Raw genomic sequence first — 25,394 nt, 5'->3', positions numbered from 1 at the left:
TTCACCACCCTCACTAAAAAAATGTCTTCCTTGTATCTAGTCTGAATCTATCTTCCTTTAGGTTAAAAACCAGGCCTTACTACAAAGTTTGACCCTATCTTTCTTATAGGCCCCTTTAAGTACTGAAAGGCAGCAGTCAGCTCTCCCTGAAGCCTTCTGTTCTATAGGCTGAGCAGCCACAGATTGAGATATTTCTGTTAACATTGATGGAATTTAGCTTTGAGGAACTTGCACTATTTACTTACAGATCCCTACTGCTGCAATACAGTTCTGACCTTCAGAGACACCACTTCTGAAGAGCTCACAGAGCCTTTTTATTTTGTTGAATTTGATGAATGATGCCTGGCTTTCATTTCCCTGACAGACTGTTTATTTTTACCAGGTGTGCTTCAGGGATGACTCTCTGTTTATTTGTTTGCTTGCCTCCTTTATTAGAGATAGTTAGTTGTCAATAAAAAAACAGTTACAGTACCTGAGCATTATTGCATGTTCTGGAATGCCAGATGTCAGAATACAACTTACAGAAAAAAAGATGGAAACTTTATCTCTTTTTAGTCATAGTAGTCTTGAAAATATAAGGCAGAGTAGAGTATGTTTTTTGTTTTTTTTTTTTACATTCCATCTGAGTGAATCCTTCAGTAGTAAGCAACTATTTGCATACTCTTTATGTAAGCAAGCTCTAGCTAAACAGCATCCACTAAATCTTGTGCAGTCTATTGCTGACTTGCAAGAATTGCTGGGAACTGTTACACCAATATGATCATCCATCTGGCAGAAAAATGCTGTAAGCTGCAGTGCCATTAACACTTTTGTATAGCAAAAGCTTTGATGTGCTGGATCCATTCTATACCTCAATGAATTACCCACAGTAAAAGAGCAGTATAAACAACTGTAGTCTGAAACACTCTCTTGTACAAACCTGCAGTTATAATTGGTAGTGAGAGACTGTGGGAAGCAGTATCTTTTGATACTATCTCTCAGAAATATATCAAAATGATTAAATAGATTTCCCAAAGAATTTGAGGACTTGCTAATACTAGATTGATATGTGATTTTTTTTTTTTTTTAAAAAAAAAGCAAGCATGCAGCTTGCTGGTTTTCAATAATTAATGGCTTTCTTGAGTGCAGAAAAGTGAAGTTGCCAAATTTGACCTTGAACCAAAATCATAGCTGGAATATTGAACTTGTTTTGTTTTATGTAAACCACAGTGACAAGTCATGTAATTGTCCTCTGTAGGAGGTTATTGAGAAGTCCTTAAACTGATTGCAGCTGCAGTGGCCCAACATGGACAACAAATTAGTTTAACTCAACTTCAAATTGTTTTGCACTAACAAGCCCTGTGACTAAAAATTGTGTGTCATCTGGTTGTCAAACCACATTGGAAGTGGATTAACTTAGACGTGGTTGGATTTGCCCTCCACAAAGTAGGCACAGAATGCCCTTGTGTCCTCTTCTAACACTTGGGAAGCATAGAAAGTGTTCCAAGTAGTTCCTTGTAACTCATACAGCCACTAATGCAGTAGCTCAGTGCAGACTGATGTATTCTTTCCTGCTCCAGAGGCATCCAGTCGGGTTTTCATCTCCAGTTTTAAATATTGGTGTGCAACTGTGACCATCCCATGCAATTCAAGTCTGTGGGGAGATCACATCTCTTTGTGCTGATTGGTCCCCAGTCATGCCTCAGGCAGCTGTATTGTGGTCATGTACTGGAAATGCTTAGCGTAATTGTCCCCTGGACAGGGGAGCTTTATCTTTGTTAGGTGCCAGGCAGAAGTTTTAACAGGGCTGTAAAGTCAGGAATCAAGCAGGTTCTGAGCAAGAAGGCAGTCAGGGCTCTCTGCCTTGGTAAAATGGAATAGCTGTGGTCACACTATATTGACTATTGCCTCTCAACAATACAGTGAGACGTGTGAGGCTCTAACTTAAAAGTCTTCTGCATTTCTTGTTAGAGGTGTCATATTGCTTTCAAACCTTGTGGTGGTGAATAATATAAGTCTTATCCAAACTCGTGTGCTGCTGAAGCATGTGGAGTGATAGAAATCTTTAGAGAGCCTAAGTTAAAACAAGAAAAACCTGAACTGCAGCTCTCTACCTCAACCAATACCATTTCCAATTCCTGTAAGTATTTAAGACTATGTACAAGTAGAACTTAATGGAAGAAGGAGTTATGTGCTTAATGCTTTCCTAAGGCTCTAATTACACCGCTGGACTTCATGTAGCATTTAGGGGTGATGTAAATTCTTTATTCTTCTTTTAGGGTGATAAGAAAGCTCAGAAAAGTTGTACTTGTATTTCCACTGTGTGGGTTTTTACCACAATCCAAAAATAATAATAAGGGATACAAAATAACAGTATCACCTGATTGAAAGATTCTTAAGAAAGGTACTGGAGATAGCTCATCTGCTTTTTTCATTGTAGAATCAGTGTGAGAAGATAGAAATGTAACTGATAGAGAAATAATTTAGCCTTCTTAAGCAAATGCTCTTCTAGCTTTGGACAGCCTTAGGACTCTGCAATAAAAATTATTTAATGTGACCAACTATTGAGGTTTTATTATTAAAAATAATAAATAATATCCTAACATGTCATTGTATTTGTCATTTGATGGTTTTATACTCCTCTCTTTCTGTTTTGGAGCACAACTGTCATAATATCCAAGCAGGTCCTATAACAAACAGAGAAGAATTATGTGAAAATAACTTTTTATGTAACAGTTCATTAAAATCGAAACTGTACAATATGAATGAGAGCTTGAATGCCTCAGTTATGAGTAACACTTTGCATGAGTTCACACTCAGGTAGGTAAGTGTTGCCCTGGTTTTGGCTGGGATAAAGTTAATTTTCTTTTTAGTCACTGGTACATTGCTGTGATTTGGTTTCAGTGTGAGGGTCATGTTGGTAACACACTGATGTTTTGGTTGTTGCTTGGCAATGCTTGCCCGGAGTCAAGGACTTTTGAATGTTTAAACACTGCCCCTGAGGTTTTGAAGAAGAAGATCGGAGAGAGCATGGCTAGGGCAACCATGAACTGGCCATAGGTATATTCCACACCATAGAATATCATGCTCAGTATATAAACTGGGGAAATTGGCCAGGAGGGGCCAATTGCTGCTGGGGAATGAGGTGGGTGTTGGTCAGCAAGTGCTGAGCAGCTGTACTGAACATCACCTGGGTTTTATTTTTTCCCATTGCAATTATTGCCATCAGTATTAGTAGTAGTATATTTTACTATCATTAGTATTATTATATTTTACTTTATTTCAATTTTAAACTGTTCTTGTCTCAACCTATGAGGCTTTTTCCTTCCCTTGTTCTCCTTGCCATCACACAGCTGCATGGTGCTGAGCTACCAGCTGGGGTCAAACCATGACAGTAAATATGGAGCAACATTTTACTTTATCACACAAGCAAAATTTCTTATCTAAGAACATGGATTTCCCATTAACCCCTCCGGGATTTGAAATAGCAGTCTCTCTCTTTCTCTCTCTCTCTCTCTCTGTTTTTAAAATCATTTCACAGTGCCTGTTTCATGTAACTGAGATGATCTGATATTGCATGTTCAAGTGGAGGTCACTCTTGCTTTCAGAAAACGCTTGATTTGCATTGCAGAAGTCAGCCATAGCAAGAACCATTTCTAAGAGCCTGGTTATCTGCTCTCTAAAAAGCCATTTTCCTTGATTGTTCTGGGACTTCTTAAGGAAGACTTGAATTGATTCTCTTTTCTGGGCAAGGGTTCAGTTGAAGGTTTTGTGAACTTGGGGAGTGCATTGAATGCTTGGCAGTCCCAAAATGCTGCAAGTCCAGACTGATCTCAGGAGATGCTCCTATCTCTGTAGATGCAAATTTTCTTCTTTTCAATGTGTCTGTGGGTGTAAGTCATGACCTTTATGAAATCCCAGCATTGTGGTACTTCTTAACTTTTTTCGTCACCTTTCCAGGTGATCAGTGTGTTTCTTCAAAGCTTGATGGAAGTATCTGTGGTGAATCTCAAAACTTAGAGCGGGAGGTGGCAACATTTCTTATTAACAGATTTTTACCATTCAGGAACACAGAGAGAGCAAACTGTTAGGAGCTCTCTTTATATTGACCACTTTTGTGAGAGCAGAGTAGTTTTCTTGTATTTTACAGCAGTCCTGTAGAGCAGGTCTGCTGTTAGTCAGCCACTCTGTAACAGGAGGAGGCTCTTGGCTAGCAAAGAGGACGTGCTTCCCACTGCTGGGGAAGTTACTCTGCAGAAGGTGTTCAGTCTGCAGAGTTGTAGGAAACTAATTTACTTTCATCACATAGTGTTTATCTCAGGTCTGGAATGATATCCTAATAGTTACTGTGCTTAGGTAAAGACCTAAATCTGGTGACTGTCTCTAGAAGTAACAGATTTTTGTCAGTTTTCCTTTCCCAGATCTTTTATTGGCTTTGCTGTAAAGCTGTTCCTGTAGAGACTGTGCCAGTGTTCTAATTGTACTCACAGGTGGCAGGAAACCAATGGCATTTTTTCCATGTGTCCTGACAGTGCTTGAGAAATAGTACTGGCTTAGAGGTCAGGATTGCAGAAGACATTAAGGGTGTTCTGAGAAATACGAGTGAACTGACATAGCACACCCTACGACTGTAATTAATGGTCCCTGTGAATCAGGCAGAATATATGTGTAAAAATCCTTGACAGCTCTTCTGACTTGTGCAATGTGATATGTAACATGTTGCCCTTCAGAAGTAATCCAAAATTGGACTTGACATTACTGCTTTTTGGGCTGTTTTTCACACATTGTCTCTTACATGACTTCACAGAAGTAGCATTCCTTGAAGAAATGTGTTGCTTTCCTCAAACACAGTATCCCAGTCATTTACACCTCTTCTCTTTCTCCCTCTCATTTCCAGTATTTGAAAATGTTGGAACAACTTTCTCAAAAGTAAGACCTGAGAAAAGGCCTAAAGCTAGCAGAATCCTTAAAATGCTTAGAAATGAAAATTAAATAAAATTGCCATAGTAATAGGAAACTTAACTAGACGTCTCTTTTCTATTGCTTCTCATCATTTTCACTGTAGAGGGAACCAAGTCATTTAGAAGTTTAGAACAGGTAAAAAACAGCAGAGGAAATCCTTTCCAGCTGCTCTGGCTTGTGCCAATGGACACTTAGAATTCACAGGAAGGAGGTAATTTTGTCTCTCCTCTGACCTCTGATTTCTGAGAAACCACGTTATACTTTTTAGGAAGAGTGAATGAATCCTGGAAGTCTTCTTCTCTTTTAAGATTGATCAAACTCTTATGCAGCAGATGTACTATGTTGGTAGAGCTGGTTGGCTTTTGGCAAGAGAACTTCTGGCTCTGTAATGTTGCCATGTTGCTGTCAGTGATGTTTCTCAAACATAATTTGACACTGTGGCTAATTGGTAAGCAATAACAACTTTTGCCCATGCTGCTGGGGGTTCTTGCTCTTAAGGACAGGATGGCTGTGTTATGCCATCTGTGGGAAGTAGCCCCCAGTCTCTGCTCATTCCTGAAATATACCTGGAAGTTTCTGAGGAACTGTTAGGTGGCCCAGGTCAGCATCATGTCATGAAATCTCAGGGGTGATTTGTACCAACAGCTGAGTTCCAGTGGCTGGACCTTGATGGCAGTGGTTAATTTAATGGAGTGGACAGCAGTGGAGAATGGATGTTTTTAGAACCAGATGCAGTCCTCTTTTCAGAATGGGTGACATCAGGTGAGCTTCAAAGGGCTGAAAAATCCCCCATGTTTTACAAGCCTAATAGGCTGCATCTTTCTGCCCTTATAACCTTGCTACTTATAGCATTTTCTTTAGAGAAATCCAATGTTTGTTTGCTGCTGCTGCTGAGGGATACGGCAGGTAGTATACACTTGTATCTAAACAATTTTGAGGGAGGTTCCATGTAGGTAGGTATTTTTTCACCTGACTCCTTGGTTTTCACATTTCAATTGAATACATCAATATACAAATTATGTAAGACTCTCATATTCAGTACCTGCTAGTTGTGACCTTGCTGACTCTGTTGAAGTTCAGGACACCTGATTTGTTGCTTCATGGAATAGAATCACAGACACTGTGGTTAGAAGGGACCTCTGAAGGTCATCTTGCCCAACCTCCTGGTCAAAGCAGGGCCCACTAGAGCAGATTGTCCAGGACTGTGTGCTGTCAATTGTATCTCCAAGAATGAAAACTCAGTAACTTTTCTGAACATTTGTTCCAGCGTTCAAGCACACTCAAAAAAGGTTCTTTACAGTTAAATGGAATGTCCTTTGTTTCAGTTTGTGGCCATTGTCTTTTTATTCCTCCTGTCAGGTGTTTACACATGTTGGCAAGCTCCCCCTGAGCTTTCTCTTCTCCTGGCTGAGCAAACTCAACTATCTCAGCCTTTTCTTACCTTACAAATACCCCAATCTATTAATCATCTTTGTGGTCTTTTGCTGGACTTGCTCCAGTATGCCTATGTCTCTCTTGTACTGGGGATTTCACAACAGGACAAAGTATTCCAGATGTGGCCTCACTAGGGTTGAATAAAAGCAAAGATCACCTCCTCAGACCTGCTGGAAATACTATGTCCTACTGCAGCCCAGGAAACTGCTGACCTTCTTTGCTGAAAGGGCACATTGTTGGCTTACATTCAGCTTGGTATTTACTGGGATCCCAGGTCTTTTCTTGTTCACTGAATAACAAAAATGTTTCTCACACCATTACGGAAGGATCTTATTTGATCTCATCATTTAAGTAGAACATGGCTTCTGAGGGTAGATACAAGGTCCTGAGGCCATGACTGGGAGTACCCATGTCTTGCTCTATGTTGCAGAAAGAATCTTGGCTTACCCATCTTCAAAGGTCATCAGAAAATTGCTTGGGAGCAGACTGGAAATAACTTGATTTAGATCAGCTTCTTATGCAACTGTGCTGAAGGATTTGTAATTGATACTTCAATCTATAGACAGCTGTGATCCTACATACCATCCAGCTGATTTAATTCAGGGGTATTGACAAGAATTCATACTGTCACTGCTCACATATGGCTTAACCAGGGAAGCTTTGCTGTCTGAGAAAACTGCAGAAAAGAACTTGTTCCAGTGGGAAGAAAACAGAAAAAATCTGGCGAGGAAAACCAAGCAAAATGTGTATCACAAAGATGATTCAAAAGAGAATATTAAAAGAAATATAACTGAATTGAGCAAAGAGTGTTTACATATCTGGATATTTGATTTAGAATTTTAATTATACACTGGAAGATGAAGAAAATATTTTTTTTAGTATATGTTGTCAATTTTTTGGTTTATATTGCTGCTATTCAGCTCTTGATATATGAATATTGTTACTTCCTGGAGTTTCACATGACAGGTGTCTACAACTCAGGCAAGAGAGTTAAGCCTAAGTGTTTATTTATAACATAGAAACAAAAAATTGTCTCTTGTGCATAACCAAAATCACATTTGAAACTAACCCTAAAATGATTTGGCTTTTGTATTGTAAGACTGAGTGCAAGCTAATGAATGGAGATGAAGATAAACAATTTAGTACTTGACTGAGGATTCAATTTGTGGCTCAGTAGTCAGAAAACATTCTCTAAACTCTTGTGGTTTAGGAAAGTTTTGCCAGGCTGAAAATGATGTTTTCCTCCTCTGTTCTCTTTCTTTGTGTGTGTGTAAACCAGTGGAAAAATTATTTTGCATATTTGTGTCTGAGCACTGATACAAGTGAGAGCACCTTCATTCAACCTGTCAGAACAGTCCCTCTCTGCATCAGTGAAATATCTCACCCTGCACTTAACCAGCGTGTCACTGGTTCCTAATGCATATTCTGTGAGTAAAAGCACTGTGCTTAAACAGTGTGATGTCTGCTCATTGTGTGAGGGTTTGTCTGCAGTATTGCTGTAGGAGATTTCCGTATTGATAGTTTCCAGTCTTTTCCTCTACATAAATTATTACAGGCAAATTGTCAATAAGAGTTGTAATACGTTCACTAGCTACAGTTGTTGCTTTTTCTCGAGTCTGATTTTATTGGTTGATTAGTGTTTGTTCAACTCAGTGCCTCTTTATAAAGAAGGACTTAAAGGTGGATCATGTCATGCATTCAAATGTGTCCTGTCCTTATATTCTTTCTTAAAAACACAGTGTAACTGAAGATTCATAATATAATACAGTGATTTAATGTTTGCTGTTGTCTCTGAAAGGATAGATTTAATGTATAGTAGAAAGAAAACCCACTGAAGCTACCAGGCAATATAAAACAAAAAAAACCACTCCATATTACCTGAGGTTTAGGAGTTTACTGGTACTTGTTTGATTTATATAAACTACCTTTTCTTCCTTTTACTTCCTTTTACTCTTTCCCACACTTTTCCCAAGGCCTTTTCGAATGTTAGATCTCATGCAGAGATAAAGAGCCCTCCAATACTGCTACCTCCCTCTTGTACAGACCTCAATAACCTGAGCTCCTCTGAACAGTCTCTTCCAAAACCTCCATTTCAAGACCACAAGGACCTGAGAATCACCCATTTCACTGCTAGGTGACTCTGATTGTGAACTAGCTTCATCATTTAATTAGTGTTTCATTTTAGTTAGTTGGGGTTTACCTTGCAGCACTTTCTTCTTGTTTTGCCCTTTCCTGCTAAATCAAATCACATTGGAAATGGTAGAATTATTCTGCCATTTTAAAATGATGGTTAGATTCCTCTCACAAGCAGCTCTAAGTATTGCTGTAGTCACTGGAAGCCATCCACTGACCTTAGGCTCAGCTGTAGCTAAAATTAGCCAACTTTGTTTTTGTTAATTAGTTGCTAAATCAGTCTTTTGGAGAATGAGAGAGCATTTTGTCCCAGGCTCTTTTTTACACATCTGCTGCTGAACAGCTAGAGTGAGTGGCACACACAGATCCCATTATGCCTAACTCAGGGCCTAAGTGTGATGCTCTGGATTAAAAAGTAAACTCCTAAACTATCATCCAGAATAGTCTCTTTTGTGGTTTCTGAAAAAGCCTGGAGGAGTCCTGAACATCTTATTTCCCTTTTTATTTTAGCTATGAATTTACTTCAGTGGCTGCATCGATGCGTGCCCAAAATTGTCCCAATCTGAGCAGAAAAGCAGAAGGGAAAATGAGTTCTGGCTTCCCCTTCAGAATGAGGGCTTTCAAATCCTGCATCCAGACTATCCACCTGCCAGGGAAGTTGGCCCTTTCTCTAGCATGTAGGAAAAGGAGGGCTGGAGTGGGTTCTCTGTGTCTGGTCTTGGAAAGAGGCTGAGAGTTGCCAGAGGTTGGAGCCCTTGCACCCTGCACAGAGATTGCCAAGTGCATCACAGCAAGGTCAGTGCATCCTTACCTCAGCAGAACTGGGGCCAGTCCCCTGGCCTGGAGCAGGAGCTGGGCATTGGCACATTCTGCTGGGAGCTTCAAGATGAGCTATCTCCAACTTTCTGGAAGAGCTCCCTTGCTCCTAGCTGTAGCAGTTATTTTTATTAAAAAAAGGTAACACAATGTTTTCCTGCACTTTGTAGTGGAAAAAGAGCTTTTATTTTTGTTTGGGACAGTGAGACCCAAAGCTAGATCCAGGGGCTGGGCTGCAGTCTCTGGTAAGGCTCCTGCACATTAGTGTTGTAATGTTATCATTGAACCAAGTGCTTGAGGTACAGAATACAGAGTTTAAAAAATAAGGTCTGGATTCTGTTGCAGTGATGAGTTGTTAAAAACTAGTTACAATAATTTGTTGCTTAGGTATCCAGGTTTTTTGCAATCCAACATTGCTGTCTCACAGTGTTTTACAAGTCAAGTATAAAATAGGAGGAATAGACTGATCAAATAAAATCTTTATTTCCTGATTCTCCTCAGCGCTACAGTAATAAAAGCTGGAAGAATGCAAAGGAGTTCTGCAAAGTTTGGTGTACTACTGAGCCAGCAGTGTAGCAGCAGATTAGTGCCTGTGTCTGTAAGAGTGTGCATATAATTGAGTAGAGGTAACTTTTACAACAGGAAAATTATCTTTCCTGTGGTTATAAAGTGGGCAGCATAGACAGTAAGTTCAAGGCGTATCAGAGGTGATGTGTGCCACTTGACAGATGCCAGGCTTCTAGTCAAAGCCCCCAAAGAGAGGTACTAGAGCAAAACATGCATCTGGAGAGATGTGTCTGGTTCCTCCTTCAGGTTAGGAGAGTTGAAGCAGTCTACAGCGCTTAACCTGTGAGCATGTTACTTTTAATTTTCCATTTTTATTAGTGTGAAGTATTAACCTCATGAATATTAACAAAAAACCTTTCTCAATTTCATTTTTATTAAAAAAAAAATGAAGGATTAAGATGGTATGGGTATGGAAGAAAGCATCACTGCAAGCTGCTTGGAGATAATGTGGAACAGGAGAGAGCTAAGGATACAGACTGGGAAGTGTTTTAATACAGTATGTACCTCAGCATTGGGATATGAAATCTTATTTTAATATTTAATAAAATTTAAATTTTTCTCTTTTAAACAAAGCATGATTGGGAAATCTTATTAGACAATGTAAGTTCTCACATTCTGGTGTGCTGGAGTTTTGATGGCCCACATACCTTCTGCAGTGCAATACAGTAAGCTGTCTTCTCACATTATGTCTGTCCTTGCTTCCCACAAGTTTGGCATTAGAAGAAACCCAGAAAATGAATTAAACATGTTTCGAATACTTCTTTGTGTAGGTTTTTTTGCCTAAATGCTGTGTGGCAGAGTAATCAGGAGGAAGAAGGGATGGCTTTCCCCAGCAGAATGAGTCAGATGGCCCCCAAGATCTCCTTCCAAGGCGTGACTGCAGTGGGTTGATCTTCACTCAACACCAGGTGCCCCCCAAATCTCTATCACTCCTCAGCAAGGCGGGGGAAGAAAATGAGATGGAAAAAACCTCTTAGGCTGAGATACAGGCAGTTTACTAAAATAAATGTGATGCTCAAGCAAAAGAGAATAAAATTTTTGGAGTTTTTCCACATCCCATCAGGAAGTGATGTCTGGCTACTTCCCAGAAAGCAGGACTTCAGCACATGTAGTGGTTGTTCTGGAAGACAAGCATTGTAAAATAACGAATGTCCTCTCTTCCTATTTCTTAACTTTTATATCTGAGCATATGTCATATGGTATGGAACATTGCTTTGCTCAGTTTATGTCAGCTGTCCTGGTTATGTTGTCTCCCAAGATTTTGCCCATCCCAAGCCTGCTGGTGTAGGGGGAAATGTTGGAAAGACAGCCTGGATGCTGTGGGAGCACTGCTCCACAGTAGCCAAAACATTGCTGTGTTCTCAGTGGCTTCACAGCTACTGCTGCAAATCACAGGCTCTGAGAACTGCTGAAGGGAAAATGAGCTCTGCCTCAGCCAGACCCAATGCTTGAAAACAAAGAAAGATTTTGCTTATAAATGGATTGTCTTCTGTGTGATTTCAGGGATTTCCCAGTTCCACTTGGGTTGGTCACTTCAAGAATGAGTGTTGATGTCTTTTGGTGGGCATGTTTGTATGGTTATTTTTCTTGTGGTAATAAATGATCCCTTTTTTCTGCAAGAAATCTGATTTTTGTAAGGCCCATTGTTAGAAGTTACAGAAAAAGTTCTTGTTTGAGTTTACTTTGAAGACTTCAGTCAATTCTAATGCTCTGCAAATTGTCTTTCCCTCTCCTAATCTGTTCTGTGTAGAAGCTGTATATTATAATATATTAATGCATGTTTACTCCTGAATAAATTAACAAGGCTCTTGACAGCAAGAATGATCTAATGTGATTTTATTTAAAATTTAAAAAGAAATGGGATATTTAGTACCTTATGTGTTATTGGAACAGCATTATATTAACTAGGAATTGAAGAATTGCATGTCCTGCAGATGGTGAGCAAAATCAAATGTGTTGACAGATTCACTCACTCCATCACAAACAGGAAGGACCTCGAGCAAGTTTATTTGAATAGGGGGACCATAAATCTAGAACAGAGGTACCACCAAACAGTAGTCCTAGGGTTTTTTCTTAAAAAATACGATGTGTAATATAGTAAAAGCTCATTGTTATATGTCTGTATTATCTTTATATATAGCTGTAGATAATATATAATTTTGTATGTCCAGGAAGTAGGTTGGCAGATGTATATACAACAAACAATGTGGATTTATAGACTGCCTGCTAAAGGTTTACATTTATCCTTAATTTGCTTAGTGGGTCCTATTGGGTCCTTCCTGAGAGGGCTAAAAATGATAGTCTCACATTTTACAGTACACTTGAAAAGTGCTGTAATATGATTTGTGCCTGAAGTTATATTTCAGAAGGCAATTCAAGTTATTACTATTTCCTCCTATTAAAATCATCAGGTGCTGAATATGGTCATCTGAAAAACAGGACAATCTAAGAGTCTTTTACTCAAGACTTGTAAGAAATCAATATAGTTCCCATCAGTACTGTAAATTACCAACTGAACCACTTCCAGTAATCATAATGCACAGTCTCTCATTAACCCCTTCCCTTCTTTGTATTGAGATTTGTATTCTAATATTGTCTTAGGATAAAGATATCCTTGGCTATATCTGTAAATCATAAGAGACTAGAGTAATTAATTCAAAATTTTATAACTAAGGCTCTTATGTATCTGTAGCAGTTCTATTGAAGACCTTTATTGATGATCTGGACAAAAGGATTGAGGGCATTCTTGGTAACTTTGCAGACAACACCAAGTTGGGTAGTAGTGTTGGTCTGCTGGAGGGCAGGAAGGCCCTACAAAAAGATCTGGACAGGCTGGGTTGATGGTCCAAGCCCAAATGTATGGTTCAACAAGGTCCTGCACATGGGTTACAGCAACCCTACTAGCAATTTGTATTGGGTATTAGGAAAAATTTTTTCCCAAAAAGATTTGTCAAGTGCTGGAATAGACTGCCTAAGGGAGGTAGTAGAGTCACTATCCCTGGAGGTGCCATCATGTGGCTATGCCACTTAGGGCATGGTTTAGTGGTGGTCTAGACAGTGCTGGGTTAATGGTTGATTTGAGACGTCTCTTCCAGCCTAAATGATTCTATGATTTGAGGATGTGTGATGCTCCCACACGAAGTATGCAATTAACTACTTCCTTGGAAATATGTAGGTAAGTCAAAGGGCAGGAATTGCTTTATTTGTGGGAGGAGTTGGGAGTCGGGAGAATTTCTTCTGACTCCCATCTTCTGGAGAGCGATTTTTGTCTTCAGCATTAATTTTGCAAGGTACCTGGTCTCTTCTGAGCTATTTGGCTGGAAGTATCTACCAGGAACAGATAAGCATACTTCTAAATTGTGGTTCCTAAACTGAATATTCCAGATCCATGCTCTGTTAACTCACCATCTTTCAGTATTTTTACATTACTTCATCCCATTACTGCAGGTTTTTTGGTTTTGTTACATGGCATAAATCCAGTATGGTTGTGTCTGAGCTGATGGACATGCTTGAGCCTGTGTCAGGAGCATAGGAGCCTCAAAGAGAGTGGCCTGGGGAGAAGCAGCTGGGAGACATCTTTGGGAAGAGACAAGGAAAACTGATGTCAGAAAGACATCTCCTAACTTTGAAATTTCAGAGACCATCATTGAATAGGAGATACATAGCTCAAAGGACTGTATCAAAATTAAGGGAATAGAAAATGACCGTGGTATATAGAGGGGACTAGGAAAGGCAGCACTAAAGTGAGAGGAAGTTTCATCAAACTAGATAATCTGATAAGTTAAATAGCTTCACAGATGCTACACTGCCATCTTAGTAAGTCTGTCAAAAACAAATTTAGAAACAAAGACATGTTTTGGTTTTTTGCTAATTTTATATTTGACAATGCAGCTGTTAAAGATTTTGTTGAGTTGCTTTTTCATATTCTGTTTATGCTTGTGGTTCAGAAGTGTGGAGGAAGGATGTGATGGTGCAAGAAAACTGTGACCTGAGTGGGGATTTATGGAAATAAACTTATTTTATTGCAGATTTATTGGCAGAAGTAAAAATAGTCATTGTTTCCTCTTGTCAGAACTATAAACAGACATGGTGTTGAAACAAAGGATGCAGATGATATTCAGAAAGTGCCTTTGTTTACATAGCTGCTCCTTTGAGTTTGATCAGACGTTTATTAACCAGTATGACGGTGTTTCCTTTGAGAAACTCTATTATAGAGTGTGTGTCATCCAGATCTAGCAGATAATGAGTGAGAGAGAATCATCTTTGATGGTGCTAACAAATAAAAGTGTGTCAAAAGCTAGTTTGATACACGAGAAAATTGATATGTGAGCCTTCCTATGCTTCCACTGCAGGCATACTGGAGTCATGGGTCTCTTCTATTCATGTGTCTTACCAGAAGGTAATTCCAATGGCCTCATGGAGGTTTACTGGTTTTGTTAACAGGATGAGAAGGTTCAAGAATGGTGGCTCAGATGTTGGAAAACTTCCTCAGCTGGACATACTTAATATTCTTCAAGGTTAAATAGTCTTTTCTGCTCTTCCTGGTCTCTATGATTAGGAACTATTGTTCCTTCTTCTTTATTTCTATACCAGTATCCCTTGTGTCTCCTGTCTATTTAACCTGCTCCCCTGCTGAGATTTCTTCATCACATCAGAAGTACCAGGCAGGTGCCAATAGCAATTTTGGGAGCTAATCTCCTTTGCGTAGGCTGGCAGCTGCCCTTATGCTAGCAGGTAGATCAATAAGGTATTTGCTGCTATAAGTCTGATGAAAAATTAATCCATTTTTACTTTTAAAGTGAGTAAGTCTTCCCTGATTAGTGTCATATTAGATACCTGAAGGGGGACAAAGAGGATGGTCATACATACTGCAGTTTACGAAGAGTCTGCATTATGTCTTAGGGCTAAAGTGATTAGTAAGACAAATCAGATCTAGCTGCTTTTGCAAGAAGAGCTGTAGATTTGGCACAAAGCATTGATGACAAAGCGGCTGATGTGTCTGGTTGAGTAGTGATGAGACAGGCATGAGAAGGAGAGACAAGCTTTTAAATTCTCATGGGAAAAGCAGAAAATGTGAGACTGCAGAAGATCTGATAGGTTATCCAGAAAAGCATCATGAAGTCATACCAAGTTTGAGCTGAAAATTGGATTGATTTCTGGTTTGTGCTGTTTCTTTTAAAGGATATTTCTGTACTCAGCATCCTCAATTGCCTTTCTATCCATTTGTTTTCTTTTCAAATCAGTTCCATAGTTTAATAGTTCTTCTCTTTTCCCAGTGTTCATCTCCCCCTACTGCCATCATGAGGCTATTCTCATTCTGCAGGTGACTGTTCTTTTTCTTGCCTCTTCCTGTAATTTTGCCATTCCTCACTATGAAATCACAGCCTCCTTCTTTGACCATTCTTGTTTGCATTCTTTCCTGAGTGCATGATGAGAGTTTTACACTTGTGTCTCACCAGCACCTGACAATGATATTTATGCCTGTGTCTCTGTCATGGAAATTTCTTACATGATATGTCCAGGGAGGTTTGTTTTTAAGTGCTGCAGTCAAGAGAAGCCAACAGTCAGCCTGTTTAAGCAAGAGGAAAGCTGTGATCAGACTATTTCAAATAAACACAAAAACACCACATTTGAAAAAACTAGAGAAGCACACTATGATCTGTTAGCTAAGAATAAAACAGAATTCGCAGCATTTAAGTAAAAGCTTGAAATGTTTTTCATCTTAAAAAAGTTAGGGCTTAGTGAATCTCATTTTCCCCTTTTGTCAGATTTTGCAGGTAAACTGAACATCTTCTCTTGATAATCAGGTATACCTTTCATATTGTACTCAGAAGACAAGGTCACCTATCTTGGCCATATTTCACACCATAATTTGTTCCCACTAGTAGTTTATAATTTTCATCAGCTTTGAATTACTCATAGTTTTCTTCAGGGTTTTGTGTCAGATCAGCTTCTTACTAGATATCTGCTCTTGTTTCCCTGTATTTCTTCAGTTCTTTCCACATGTTAAATAAGCCCTTTCTTACCTGTCCCTTTGCCTGCATTGCAAGTGTTCTTTCAAGGCTTCTTGTGAGGTGTCCCTCCATGTGTCTGTGGACTGGCAGTTGGGGAAGAGCAGTAGGATACACCAGTGCAGGATATACCAGTCTGAGCATTTCTGAGTAGATAGAGCAGTCTGTGCTGCCTTCCTTGCTCAAGGGCCAATGCCAGCCTCATTGGACCGATGCTTATGCTTCTGCTAATGTTCTGTGGCATGCAATGTTTCTCCCTCCATTCAGATTTTCATCTAATCTCAGCTTGATTCAATGAGATCTGCAGCAGCTAAGTCATACTAGAAAAAATTAGGCCATCAATCTATTATTAAGCTGGAAAGTGTGTTATATTTTGTGTTTGCCCTTAGGGTGTCTCAGAACATTCCACAGCTGATCTGCCATGTGTATGAGAGGGCTGAGGTTTAGGTGCTAAAAGATGAGTCCAGATACTGAGGGAGTTGTGGAGTTTTGTTTAAAACATTTGGTTTCTAGCCTTGAAACTAGCCTAGGTGTTTGTTACTGGGACATTTATGGTTCTCTTAATTTAGGTGCTTTTGAAAAAAATGTCCTGTTCTCTACTAGGCAGGTAGCACCTACATCTAAGAGGTAGTGACTGTCTGTAGTGTTGGGAAATTTTCCTGCAATGGTAGTTAAGTTCATTCTACTTGTGTCTCAGCAAAGTTCATGTATACTCTTGGAAAATATTACTTTTGTCACATGCTCTGCTTTTGATAATGTATTTTATCCATGCTCTACAAAAACTAAAAATCCACCCTCAGTTTTTACTGTATGGCTGTCTCTCTGTTTAACCATGTTGCTTGATAAAATGGCCATCTTTTTGTATTCTTATTCACTTCCTTTTTTAATCTTAGCTTTTTTAATGAAAATAGATCTTTAGGTCAAGATCCTTCATACAGGTTATTTCACAGAACAGATGATGTTGGAAGGCACCTCTGGCAATCATCTACTCAAAGCAGGGACAAGTGCAGCTCAGGACCTTGTCAAACAGGTTTTGAGTACTTCCAAAGACAGAGATGCCATCAATTCTCTGGAGTTGTTTTCAATGTTCAATAACACAGAGTTCTTAGCACGAAATCATTACTCTTTCAGATGTGCATAATATAGGAAGTGAGACAGGGAAGCATCCAAAATCATTAGCTGATTGTCAGAATCTTGGCCTTAGTGACTAATTGGCTTTAGTGACTGGTCCAGGCACTAAAAATATATTTTCAAAGGCATGATTTAGTATCAGAATGAAAATTATTCCAGTTGTAGCTTGGATGTTGTTGTTCCAAGTGTTGGAAGGGGAAAAGGTATGGGGAGGATTGAATTTTCACATTCAGGTCTTTTAGTGCATTCTTGAAATGCCACATTTGGATGTTTGCTTTCTCACCTCATCACTGCCTCAACATGTCGCTTTGGATTTGGTGCAAGAAGGAGTTAATTTAAGGCAATTTGTGCAAGTTGCTATAGAGGGTATGAGTCAATAGCATCCTGCTTTGAGTCTAAGCCACAGAGGAACTGACATGCCAAGAGTTGAGAAGAGTCATCTCTATTTTGTGCACACTCAACTTCCAAAGGCAGTGGCTGGGGTAGAAAAACGATTTGAATATGAACGAAAGAGTTGCCCAGAGTAAGGAAGGAGTAATGCCTATATCCATGGTCAAAAAGAGGTGGAGGGCACTGGATGAGATGCATGGCCTCTGCTGTCCTTTTCATATTACTGTTGCTGACTCCCTGCCCTAAGATGTTATGTGTGTCGACACTCTTTAAACTGGTGTCTTGAATTTTTATTTGCTTTCAGTTGCTAATTTGACATTACAAACCATACTCTTGAACTGTTGTACATCCTTCAGAAATTGCTTTAAGATATTTTAGTGTGATAAGACAATACAAAAATTGAAATCATTATTGCTGCCTTTATCCCCAGGGGAATTGGACAGCTGGCATTGATCTGCAAGAGACTTAATTTCCATAGTTTGTTATTACATTAACCCTTAGAATTCTTCTTGTTTGTGATTTCAAAGAAAGGTTTCCTAATCAAAAGGTCATCCTTTGTAGTGTGTGGTGTTTGAGACACACAGAAAGGCAGAAAACCTATGAATGCTGTCATTTTTATCTGATCAATAAACTCTTGCTTTATTAATAGTAATATCCCAGTATTTTACATTGTGTCGTATCAAGATCCTACAGAACTGCTTGTGAGTGAAATCTAGCAGTTTGTGAAAGGCATGCTGCTAACTCCTTGTTTTGGGGCAGATGTTCTGTGCCTCTTTAAATTTTTGGCATTTATCTTAAATTTTTTAATTAAAATAATTATAAAAATTCTTTACTCCTTGCTGTTTTGTAAGGAAAGAGGTTGAATAAGGGCTTTATTTTGCTGTGTTGAATAACACTTTCTAATGAGCTAAATTGTACCATTCATCCAAAAGCCATAGTATTGGTAGCACAGAGGCTGCTGTGTTGCAGAGGGAATAACTTCCTCTTTGCTATCTTCTTCTGGTTTCAGAATAAGGCCTGCAAAGTCAAAAAAGGGGTTTTTTAATAATCAAAAGCCAGAGGAGGTAAAAAGTCGAATCTGTTTAAAAAAGTGAACCAATCATCTCGTTTTCAAGGTAGTATCAATGTAGCTCCAGTTTGATTTGTTATTATTGGCCAGGGCACCTTTAGATAGCAAATGTATATAGTGGGAATCAAGAGTCAGTAGAGGGCTGCACAAAACTCCACCCTCACAGCAGTGGTGAAGACCAAAGAAAGTACATTTTGGTTTTCTCCCTAGGGTGAAATTCTGCCAACTTCCCTACTGTTGGCTCAGCCAGTGTATAGCCTTGCTCATTTATTTATAGCATAGCCATGCCCAAAAGATGGAGTCATAGTTCCACTGGTAAAATTGGGAGATTGTAGATTGTTTGATTTTTTAACATCTACAATCTGCCTGGGACTGTGTTTCAACATTAACCTAATATTAAAGAATAAGTCACAAACTGGGAGTGAATGCCTGCAAGGACCATAGGCTCCTTATACTTGAGGAGATGTCTTTTTATAGTCAGACAAAATATTTTTTGGGAATGATTTAGATATAATTGATAGAGATCTCTGGGGTTTTTTTTTTTTTTCTAATTTTGCTGTGATAGTTTGCTGTTAAGAGCGATTTGGAAGGCTGAACCATGGAATACAGAACCATCCTGGGAAATGGTGCTGCTAAACTGTAGACATACCTGAATTACAACGATATTCATTCTTGGTATACCTTAAATTGATTTAATTTGTAAAACCCATGACCATTGCTTTTCACTAATTTCTTGACATATTTCAAAATAGGTGAGAGCCTATTTAGGCACCTCTGTCAGTTGTAGACTTACAAAGGGGTTGTCCAACCTATGGGAGACCAACTCACTCTTAAGAACAGCGATTGGTTATCTGAAATGACACAAGATACCTGTTTTGTATGCCTGTACCTCACAAAGCACCAAAACAATACAGAAAAACAATAGAAAACGAAGGAGCAGTACATAAATCTCTAACAGTGAGGGAGTACCTAATAGATGGAACAATATCCTCTCAGAATGAGGTATTTCAGGGCTGAGAATTTTTTCAGTAGCAAGTTATCATGTCAGAGTGAGCCTATTGCACTAATGGAAATCCTTGGGTGATTTTTCTTTTTGACTTTTGCTTCCAGGCCGTGCTTTGCTGAGACTTACTGACAAAAAGCTTGAACGAATGGGCATTGCCCAGGAAAGCCTGCGACAGCACATTCTGCAGCAAGTCCTTCAGCTGAAGGTGAGAGAAGAAGTCCGAAACCTCCAGCTGCTTACACAAGGTATGAAAAATAATTTTTATATGGACAGTTACTGAGATCAGATAGGAGAAGTTTGCCTGAGGGCATAAAAGGTGACTTGATGTTCTTCTACAAGAAGTGAAGCATGAAAACGTCTCATAGATTCCACATGCTTTCCAAGGGGGGTTAAAAAGGTAGAATAATGCATGAATAAATAGAGATGTTCAGCTGCCTGTTTTGTGTGATGAATAGCTCCATCTGCAATTTGATGGTAGTCCTTCTTAAGTGTCTGCTTATTAAGATGAAAATAATTATGTATAAAGAGCACTGATGGAGGACCTACTGTATTTGAAAGCATTGTCCATTTTGCATTAGTTGATTACTTTCAGTGTTAGATAAAACAGTGTAACCTGTAACCTGTTTTATGGTAAGAACTGCCAGTGGAAAATTACCTGTTAGACTGTTTTTTGCAGATGGCTAATTCCTTCTCTATGTTGCAATAATTTTATTGACTTGAATAGAGTTGCTTTTAATTTAAGCTGCTAAGAAGATACAAAAACTGGGCTCGATATGAAGTCTAGATTAGAAGACATAGAAGAAGGAGTAACAAAAAAAATTATATATATTTTCCAAATGAGATTTAGATGTTTTATGATGACTTTTGTTGCTAGCTCTCTAGTAGTGGCTGTGGTAACACGGAAAAAAAAGCAGTCATTGTGCCAATACTGTAAAGGAACATTTAGACATCCTCTACTGTATATCTGCAATACTTTCTCAATGGTAAATGTTATTTGGTAGTCAAGTGGGATAACATAAACCACATACTTCTGTGATGTTTTGGTTTGGTGCCTGTTGTATGTCACACTATATGAAAAAAATAGTTCCTCAGTACTTGCAGTGTAGTTTTTATAATAAGGTCCTTCACACATTACATTGTGTTCCTAATTAAGCCTTGCTCACTGTGTTTGGGGAAAAACTCTGATTAGTTGAGTAAGCTGCATTTTATCTGAAAGAGCTGAAGTCTCAACTGAATTGTTTCTTCAGGCTTGGTGTCTTGTGGATTGTGATGAGGAGTTTTAGGGTTCCTTTGTTTTGCCATGACCTGTTAATAGAAGCTCAGCTCGTCTTGTGTCATGTCAAAGGTAGTGCACATGATGAAGCATGAATGTCTTCCCCAGATATTTAGAACTCTTCTTTTTCCCTTTATCCATTAATCCATTATTCCTACATCCTTTTCTTCAGTGTTGGCCAGGTTCTGTCTTCCACTACATCTGGAATGTTACTTGAGAGTTTGGTGGACTGCAAAGTTCTGGTCATCCACCATCGCTGTTACAGGCCTGCTTATGCTTAGGGATTTAATTGATATGGGACAATGAAGACACACTAGCTATAAATTTGGATCAGTTGATCACTGCTGTCCAGATAGATTCCTGCATAGACTTGTATATGGCATTGTGCATTTCCTGTGTTCTGTTCAGGTTCCCCTCTGGACACATCAGCTAGTGTATGACTTAGGCTCAGTCAGGCAGCAGTGCCTGCCATTCCAAGGAATTCTGGGCAGCATCCTTTGAGATCTATTCTTTGCCCAGGCATTTGAGGATACAAGTTTGGACTTTGGTAAGAGAATGAATAAACATATGCTGGACTGTGAAGGGCAGATTAGCCCTGGGTGCATGGATGTATGTTTAATGTAGTCTCTCTCTGCCATGTAGAGGGAATGTTCTTATGTACTCTGATCCTATAAAGGCATGACATCGTGTGCTTTATGAAAGACAGCACAAGCTTGACAAAAAGCTGGAGATCTGCAGCTCTGGCTGTCTTCCCCCACAATGATGTTGGTCATTGTGCTGCACTTCAGAGCCACTCCAATATATCCTTGGGAAATGGCTCAGTCTGAGAACTTCTGTCAAAAGCATTTAATCCTTGCTTTGCTGGGGTCTGTTACAGTGTAACCATGTGAGCCAGAAAGACAAAACACACTGCTTTCAAAGCTATGGTTTTCAAGATTGGATGGACACTGCTGTGACCACCAGCCACAAGAGCTTGTGGTTGCCCTGTGTTCCAGAGCTCAGCTGGGAATGGCTGTGTGAGGGAGCAAGAGCTCTCTGTCCTTGTGGGGAAGAAAATAGTGGCACTAATCCAAACTCATATCAGTAAAACAATACAAATACCATTTTAAAAAGCAAATCCGTGAATGGATCTGATGGACTGGAAAACCTCTTGTCTGAAAGCCAATAATCTTCATTAGTCTACCAAGGATGGTATGAAAGCAGGCATCTCCCAGGTGAATAAAAACAGAGTGCTTAAGCAGACTGTTTCTTTCAACAAGCTAGAGGAACCAAAACTCTTTACTTTCATCTTCTTAAATAGAGCTGAAGTTATGACTGGAACAACAGTTTATAAGAACATTCCCCTGTGCAGCAAACCTGTGTTAATTGTATGATTCCAGGGTGAGGGGACAATGAGTGACAGGATGATAGCAATACACCAAGCTGGAGTGTGTGTCTGTTGAACGTGTTTGATGGAAGTACTAGGGTTAGGATATTATTTCTCAACCACAGTGCAAGTTGTAAAGCTCTTTGTATGTCAGTTGTTCTCCAAAACTGTTTCTGTGCCCTTTCCCAGTTTCTCCAAACCGTGTCCACTCATATTCTTATTGTGATTTATATGTTCCTGATCCTTGTTATTAGCTTTCTTTAACTGGTTTGTTAGTTTTGTTTTGGAGAACACTGGGAAAACATTTTTTTTCTCTGAAAAGCTGTTTCTGCCTTTTGCAAATTCCACTTGCAAATTCCAGGTCACACTGTAGCTATTGCTGTGCTGTGCCTTGCTGTCTTCCAAAAAGAGGGGGGAAAAGAGCCCTCTGTCTCTCAGGAGACTGTTAGGTGAAAGAAGCAGTTAAAACCCATTTCTGAATTAATGTAGCACACAAGCTGGGTTGCAAGCAATGAGGTCCTAATTCAGAACCCATTGATGTCAGCAAAAAGACTTCCACTGACTTTAGTACATACCCCAGTTGAAGCTGGGTCAAACAGGAAAAGTTTTTAAAAAGCATTATATAATAGTTACCAGATATTTTAAGTGGCTTTGTGTTCTGTTTTCTGCAGAGAAAGTGAACTTCGTTTTTAAAACTCAGTAGCATTCTCTTCTACTCCTGTTTCAGAAAATGACTTAAAACTGTTTCATTCTTCTTCATTCAAGACATACCCTCCAGTCTCTTAAAGCCAGAATAATATGTGATTGTGTAATTGGAGTCTTGTCTTGAGTTTTAGGAAGATATTTCTTTGGAGCAAGAACTGCCTGATTGAGGCTATTATTGGTAGAAATGCTATTCCAGCCTCCACTAGGGTAGAAGGACACAGGCCCAACTACTGATCTGTGCCTTAGTGATGTTGAGGAACTAATTTGACAAAATGTCTTCCAACGTCTCTTGGGGAGAGCTGCACACTGTTGGAAACACCATTATTATACTGTTATCACCGTAAGCCTGAGTCAATAGATTTTTTTTTTAATAAAAAGCCTTACATAACTACACGGAGAAGGAAGAAGTTATTCTGAGGTTTTTCAGTGTGAGTCCTGCTTTGGGCTAGCATGGAAGAGACTGTCCTCAAAGTGGTAGAACAGTGCTGTGTGTGTTTCTGATCAAAGCATTCACAGACAGCAATCTGCTCATAGGGCTGAGCTTGAGAAGCATTTTTGGATTTCGATTAAATGATAACCTGCATTTAGGATGATGTTAGGCCCCCTTCTAAGTTCCTCTGTGAATTTCATATAGGGCAAAGTGCTACTTGAATATACTGCCAGGACAGCATTTCTCCTGACAGTATTTCTCCTCCTAGCAAAACATGTTAGAGGCTTTTTGGTTCACTGAAAATCATCTCAGTAGTTGATACCTGTTGAAATTACTTCTTCACTAAGTTTTCTGCTCATCCTGTGCTGCTGCTGAGTTACTGAAATATATATCTGCCCTGTGAGAGTCACAATAAGACTGATTCCCTCCCTCTCTCCCATTCCCAGCCTAGTCCTTTCAAAACTAGTTAAGGTTCCTAGCACTAGCACTGTATTCTTCCAGGAGGGAAATTAGAGGGCCTTCAAAGTTGTATCTCATCTTCACTAAATGCAGGAGTGATGCATCCTAACAATAAAGCAATCAGGCAAAAAATGCCATAAGGCCTGCATGGATAAATGAGTAGCTTCCTGGGCAAACTCAAACACGAAAAGGAAACCTTACAGAGAGTGGAAGTAAGGACAGGTAGCCTGGGAGAAATGTAGAGAAAGTGAGAAGCAGGAATCAGGTTAGGAAAGCTCTGATAGAATTAAAGCTGGCCAGAGACGTCAGCAGCAACAGGAAAATTGTCTATATGTACATCAGTGATAAAAGGAAGGCTAGGGTGAATATGATTCTTCTTTGGAAGAAAATGGGAGATATGGTTTCCTAGGACATGGAGAAAGCTGAGATACTCAACAGACTTTTTGCCTCAGTTTTCACTGGCAAGTTCTCCAGCCACAGAAGGCCAAGGCGGGTGCTGAGAGAATGAGGACCAGTTGTACGAGGTCAGGATCAAATACATTTAAGGAACCTGAAAGGCACAAGTTGATGGGACCTGATGATGTGTATCCACAGGTCCTGAGGGACGGATGAAGTGACTATGCTGCTGTCCATCATATTTGAGAAGTTGTAGCAGTCCAATCAAGTTCCAGTGATTAAAACCCTAATTTTTAAAAACTGAATAAAGGAAGACAGGGGAAACTACTGGCTGGGCAGTCTCACTTCTGTGCCCAGCAAGGTCACAGAACAGATGTTAAGGAAACTTTTCTGCCTGACCATTCTCGGGCAGTCACACTCTTGCTACCAGAGATTTCAATGCTGGAAGCAAAGCCCTCCACAGTGGGCGGCTCCGGGCTGATGCTGCACAGCTTGACTCCCTGCACACACACCACTCCCACAGCAAATGAGGTTTCCTTACCAGCTCAGCTTAGGGTTTCCCATAGCAGAGTCTCAGACCTCTGAATTCTTTAAATAGCTTTATGGTGGTGCAGCAGCAAAATAACAACTCAAAACAAAGGAAACCCTGGGCTTGTATCCTTATGGTCTAAACCATGGAAAGTGTGGGCTCTTCCTGCTGAGTCACTGTCCTCTGTCTCTGAGTCACCTGGCTGGGGCCACAGGTCCCTGGCCCTTTGCTTTGTTCTCAAAGTTCTCAGCCCCTTGCCTCAGGCTCCTGCTACCCAGAGCTCAGCCTGCAGCTCTCAGTGCAGCTGCTCACTGTGCTACCTGTTCTGAATGTATTCCTGAACGCAAATCCTCCTGGAAACTATACTAGGACACATAGAAAGTAAGGAGGTGATTTGTGTCACCCAACACGGCATCACTAAGGGCAAATTGTGCCTGACAAATTTGGTGGCCTTCTATGATGGGGTTGCTGGGCTGATGGGTAAGGAAAGAGCAACATGTGGGATCTAACTGGACTTGTGCAAGGCATTTGAGACTGTCCCACATAACATCCTTTTCTTTAAACTGGAGAGACATGGTTTTGATGGATGGATTACTCAGTGGATAAGGAATTGGCTGGATGGTCACACTGAAAGAGATGTGGTCAGTGGCTCGATGTTCCAAGTGGAGACCAGTGATGAGTGTCATTCATCAGGGCTTGGCATTGGAACTGGCACTGTTTGACATTTTGTCAGTGACA

General features: G+C 39.7%; 1 protein-coding gene across 1 annotated transcript in view; it reads left to right on the top strand.

Annotated features, from left to right (window-relative positions):
* SAMD12 (sterile alpha motif domain containing 12) overlaps positions 1 to 21,211 on the top strand; it is an 81,345-nt gene extending 60,134 nt beyond the window's left edge. Inside the window, exons 4-5 of the mRNA XM_062514915.1 lie at positions 19,603 to 19,743; positions 21,180 to 21,211. Of these exons, the coding sequence (XP_062370899.1) occupies positions 19,603 to 19,743; positions 21,180 to 21,211 (173 nt within the window). The remainder of the gene's footprint in view (positions 1 to 19,602; positions 19,744 to 21,179) is intronic.
* The last annotated feature ends 4,183 nt before the right edge of the window (positions 21,212 to 25,394 follow it).

This window comes from Cinclus cinclus, chromosome 1 (assembly GCF_963662255.1).
Source record: "Cinclus cinclus chromosome 1, bCinCin1.1, whole genome shotgun sequence".
NCBI classification, from domain to species: Eukaryota; Metazoa; Chordata; class Aves; order Passeriformes; family Cinclidae; genus Cinclus; species Cinclus cinclus.
This window is presented reverse-complemented; position numbering and strand designations above follow the sequence as displayed.